This window comes from Nicotiana tabacum, chromosome 20 (genome assembly GCF_000715075.1).
Source record: "Nicotiana tabacum cultivar K326 chromosome 20, ASM71507v2, whole genome shotgun sequence".
NCBI lineage: Eukaryota > Viridiplantae > Streptophyta > Magnoliopsida > Solanales > Solanaceae > Nicotiana > Nicotiana tabacum.
Genome location: NC_134099.1, coordinates 95,155,937 through 95,161,077, shown reverse-complemented (window position 1 = coordinate 95,161,077; position 5,141 = coordinate 95,155,937). Strand labels below are relative to the sequence as shown.

Genomic DNA, 5,141 nt, shown 5'->3' with positions numbered 1-5,141 from the left:
GTTATTGATATTGCTTTTTTCATCTATTTTTCTGATTCTTAGGTTGCTAGTATTATTTTTGTGGCTTCTGTTACTGTTATTAACCTATTGTCTCTTTTCGTCTTCTTGAACCGAACGTCTATCGGAGACAACCCCTCTACCCTGGGGTAGTGGTAAGGTCTGCGTAAGAAGACGAACGTCTATCGGAGACAACCCCTCTACCCTGGGGTAGTGGTAAGGTCTGCGTATACACTACCCTCCCCAGACCCCACTTATGAGATTATACTAGGTTGTTATTGTTGCTGTAACTTAGCTAGACATGCGAGGAACAAGTTTTACCAGTTTCAGGTTTATTTACATTAACATTACAGTTTATACAATATATATACAAGTTCTTTACATATTTGGGGAAGAGCTATAATTGATCTTCAAGATGCTGACCACATTGACTCCGATGAATGGCTTCTATATACATAGGAGTTCTTGCTTGAACAAGCTGCAACAATCCTGTCAAACAAATGAAGCAAGTTTCTTATAAAATTCAAGTATTCTCCGAACCCCGACGTGTGTTTAAATTGGAAGGAACGCATGAAGAAGGAGACAACACAACTGGATTTGCTGTGTGTCACTGAGGATAAAAGATTGGAAAAATGCACCTGCTATGTCCAATTCTTCTCGGAGCGAAGTTGCATAAGCTGGTCCCTCCAAAGAGCTACAGTACCCAATAGACAAGTGCAGATTAGAAGCTTTAACCGAGTTACAAACAGCAGAAAGCTTGGCACTCCAAAAAGTTTTCAACTAAGTAGAAAACAGTAGCATGCAAGTGAACAAGCTAACTGATACAACACAGGCAAACATACTCTCAATTTTACTTTTTTGTGCTATGTGAAAACATTTCATGCACATACCCAGCTCATCTTTTTCAGATCATGACAGAAAAAGAAGAAATGTTAAAAATGCATAAACCAAAAACCCACCCCCACCCTACGCGGAGTTAGGAGCAGTTTTCAAGAAACACAAGTGGATGAAGGCATTTTTATCCTTAGTGAGAACTAGGAGGTTAGCGTTCCAAGTTGATGACCACATTTCAGGTCCTATAGAAAAAGCACATAAATTACTTTGATCATTGACTACTACACGCAATCAGTCCAATTACTTAGTAATCAGAGAGATAGAAACAAAATTGACCAAATCCTGGGGAACAGTCATAAAAATGCTTCTACTTTCTGGTTTTTGATGAATTTGTACTGCATCATATATTTTGCAGCTATCAGGCTCAATGTCTAAATCTAAACTGGTTGGCGACAAAAATTATAATGACAACATCTTTTACCAGTTGTAAAACCCCCTGCAAGTTTCTGTAGCTGTAACACTCTCCATCTTACAATAAGAACCAACACTGAAAGGTTTTAATAGCATGAAAAGAAAGGCAGTCGACAAGATAGTTATATGTTAATGTTCCACATAATTTCTAGACAAGTTAACAAAGTCTACCTGCATCTGTATATCGTTCTTCAACTGCAGCAACCAGCATGTTCCGCACAAGAATAAACTCTTTTGCTTCAATGGATGGCTGTCCAGTGGGCCTGAATCGATAATGCAAGTTAGAACTATATTTCGTTCAAAAGAGGCATATGTAAGGCGTCATTCTCATATCTGAATGCAGACATATCAGGTTACATTAGAACTTCAGCTAGTTTTGAATTTTCAAACTACTATTTTTCACTTATATACTAGAAACAAAAGATATGCACCATATTAGATCCAATCATGTGCGGCACACAGATTCAGGAGAAGCAATAGATGACAACTGAAGTACCAAATGCAACTTATTTGGACCGATAGTTATGAAGAATATCAACTTACCTGTCAAGCTGACTGAACAATAGGCCGTCTGAAGCGGCAGTGTGCAGTGCAGGCTTTGCAGATTCAACAATCCTCATGCCATCACTATACGCCAAGCTTTTATTGACTTGTATTGGCACCTAGAAAAATTATAAAGTACATAAGTCCTGATACTTCACTGTCTTTGGTTCAAAAATGTAATTCCGCCGAGCTACAGTCACCAAATTGTAAATGGAATTTCAGTTTGTGGTCTAAAGGGGATTGTTAGCAACTGCATTGTACATGGAATTTGGGTAATATTTTCATCCTACCATGATTCTTTTATTTTTCGAGATTAGAAGCTAAAGTTATTGAGATATGAGGAAAAAGGAGAAATAACGGATAAAATTATTGAGATATTTGAGCTTAGAAAAAATGGAAAAGGAATTTTCAATTCCATAAGCAATTTATCTCTTGCAAATGAAGAAATCCATATGCACAGAGACTGCCTACAACATGTAAAAACTCGGGAATAATAATGTGTCCATTACCATCAAATATGTCAAAAATGCATTACATTCCAACTAATTTACCTTGCATTGCACAGCAATGTTGATCGCATCAGAAGGACGAAGATCAAAGCTAATACTCTCAGCATCATTGTCCAACTGTTACCACAAGCACATGAAAGTCCGTAAATTTGCATAGTACAAAATATATACATGCTTTTGTGTCAGCATTTGCAACTAGTATATTTTACACATACCCTGGTTAGGTATAACTGGGCAAAATATGCCTCGTGCACTCTCTTGGTAACTCGAACAAGTTTAACCTTCAAATTACAACCTGTCAGATTAAACTTGAAAGGATATGGCAGTAAGCGGTAAGCGTACAAACAACAAACTTACTGCATAACCCATCTTGTCGACCATTTCCTTCAAAACATGATACATTGTTGGTCTGGCCTGAAATGGAGCCAATATTCGTACCTTTTAGTAACAACATAAAAACAATGCTTTTTATAATTGAATGGCCTTATCAGAATCAATATGAAACAGAAGACGTACAAGTTGGATATTGCGTACAGCTGCCATGAGCAGCACACTTGGCATCTCCACTGTTGTATAAAAAGGAGACACAACATTAGACATCCTTATTTCGAAAACAGTCCCAAGAAAATGTGCGCTCACTAAAAAATAAGTGAATTATGAACATACAAACAATTATAGGAAGAAGCAGCCCAGTTCCATCCTCCATTCTTAGCACAATCGCTGGTTGTGGAGCATAATCAGGTATATGACCGCACTGTGGATTGCTGGGGACGCATTTCAAATGTCTGCCATCTCTCATCTTGATCACGAAACCATCTTTCCCACTTCGCACTTCAACTACACAGGATAATAGGAAAGTCACCACAAAAATTGTATCACTTTTACTTTGACATGTGTTGAGACTTGGCAGCGTGCTTCGTTGATCCCTTAAATGTTGAAAGATTGACTGTCTTGCAAATTTAGCAAAACAGTACTATTACAGAAATCTAGCAGAATAGATGGGGAAAATTTTTCAGGAAATATTACTTCATCATATCGTGGAAAACCATTTCCAGAAAAAAGTTGGAACTTCAGCAAGATCCACTCTTTTCCATCAATGTTAAGTGAAGAAATAGTTTACTCCACTTGTACAAAAACAAACAACACACCACTATACAGCAAACAAAATGTCAAAACACAGCACACATATCGCCCTGATCAACAAAATTAGCATACCAGCTTCAACCACGCTAGAATTCACATAATCAGCATCGCTTTCACTAAAATTCTCAGCCATGCTACCATTGCCATTTGATGATGAACTGAAACTGCAACCAATCAACTTGCTTACACGTGATCGTGGTAGACAAGCCACCCGGCTAGATATCCCATTGAACCCCCAGAACTCACTCCTCAGCATCTTAGCCTTTACTATAGATGAATTGACAGGACCTGTTCGCTTTCCACAAACCACAGGGCAAACAATAGGCCCCTGTAGAGAGCTCATTTTGCCTAATTTGAAATCTATTGCACAAATGATTAGATTATAATCCAGTACTTCGATTTTATAAAAGAGTAACTGCACCTCTACTTTGAAAAAACAATTAATAGTAGCTTCCTTTTTACAATTGGTGACTTATACCCAGACAAACACAAAGATCATACACAAAATACCAATGTCATGCACTCCCTCCTCTCTAGTTTTAAGTGAATATTTCCTTTTTAGTCTATTTCAAAGAGAATGATCTTTTATAAATTTAAAAAGAAATTAAATTAAATTTCCAATTATATACTTAATGATAATAGCCACATAAATATTAAAACATGTTTAAGACCACAAATTTGAAATTTACATACATCATATATCACACCTGAGTCACAAAGTTCTCTAGAAAGCTCAGCAGAACTGTAAGAATCAACAGCGTCTGATCATCAATTCATAGCTTCAACCACAAGAAACGCTCGAGTTTTCTGAGAATTACCGTATTGACTATTGAATAGCCAGAGTGTTCTTCCAGAGCTAAAAAGAACAACAGTTAGCTCCAAATAATTTATAGAATTGGATAATTGAAGGTCGACAGAAATTTTGAATGGATAAAGGAGAAGAATTGTGAGAGATTTTACTCAATTGGGATCCGAGTCTGACTACTTATAGGCATCTCGTAGAAATTATTGGTTCACAAATGGAAATCTAGAAATTATAAAATGGATTATTTATGGATTGATAATAATATAAAATTATTATGGGAAAATAAAGTATATAGAGTTTGTTATGTGAATATTATCAAACAATGTTATATTTAATATATTTGTAATAAAGAGTTTTTTTCTGTTTCAATTTAGATGATACTTTTGAAATATGTGATCCTAAAAGCTTAAGGGCAAAAACTCATAGTATTTGTGTGGCTATAATAGTTTTTCATTAAGAGTAAATTGAATAAAATAAAAAATTTAAAGTTTTTCAAATATATAAATAAATCATTCTTTTTGGAACGTATTATTACTAATAATTTAAGAGAAAACTACCCTCTATAGCCCCTCAAAATTTTAATAGCTCATCTTGTATTTTGTACTTCTGGATCTAATAATATTAGCTAAGAATTGAATGAAATATGTAATGCATGTCATATACGAAATGTCTATTTTGTATATTTTTTGTATAATAACATTCTATTTTTGTATATTTTTTGCATAGTGACAGTTTATTTTGTATAATTTTTGTCTATTTTGTATATTTTTTGCATAGTAACAGTCTATTTTGTATATTTTTATATAGTGACAATCTCTTTTGTATATATTTTTGTATAG

The 5,141-nt window shown here is 35.1% G+C and overlaps 1 protein-coding gene across 4 annotated transcripts; it reads right to left on the bottom strand.

Annotated features, from left to right (window-relative positions):
- Positions 1-312: 312 nt before the first annotated feature.
- On the bottom strand, positions 313-4,586 carry LOC107811468 (bifunctional nuclease 1-like). 4 transcript variants are annotated; one of them, XM_016636396.2, is made up of 11 exons: positions 4,205-4,586; positions 3,570-3,857; positions 3,021-3,191; positions 2,871-2,920; positions 2,712-2,768; positions 2,570-2,635; positions 2,397-2,471; positions 1,846-1,964; positions 1,474-1,565; positions 636-691; positions 313-486 (listed from the first exon to the last, which is right to left on the bottom strand). In XM_016636396.2, exons 2-10 carry the CDS (start codon positions 3,838-3,840, stop codon positions 639-641), a joined length of 954 nt encoding a protein of 317 aa, XP_016491882.1. In that variant the 5' UTR covers positions 3,841-3,857; positions 4,205-4,586; the 3' UTR covers positions 313-486; positions 636-638.
- Positions 4,587-5,141: the final 555 nt, after the last annotated feature.

Bases quoted from the DNA above. Each gene is read 5' to 3' on its own strand.
- LOC107811468 (XM_016636396.2), bottom strand. From the start codon at position 3,840: ATGAGCTCTCTACAGGGGCCTATTGTTTGCCCTGTGGTTTGTGGAAAG. The intron at 3,192-3,569 runs GTATGCTAATTT...TATCCTGTGTAG, and splicing joins TTCTAGCGTGGTTGAAGCTG to TTGAAGTGCGAAGTGGGAAA. The intron at 1,566-1,845 runs GTAAGTTGATAT...TTATCGATTCAG, and splicing joins TTGTTCAGTCAGCTTGACAG to GCCCACTGGACAGCCATCCA.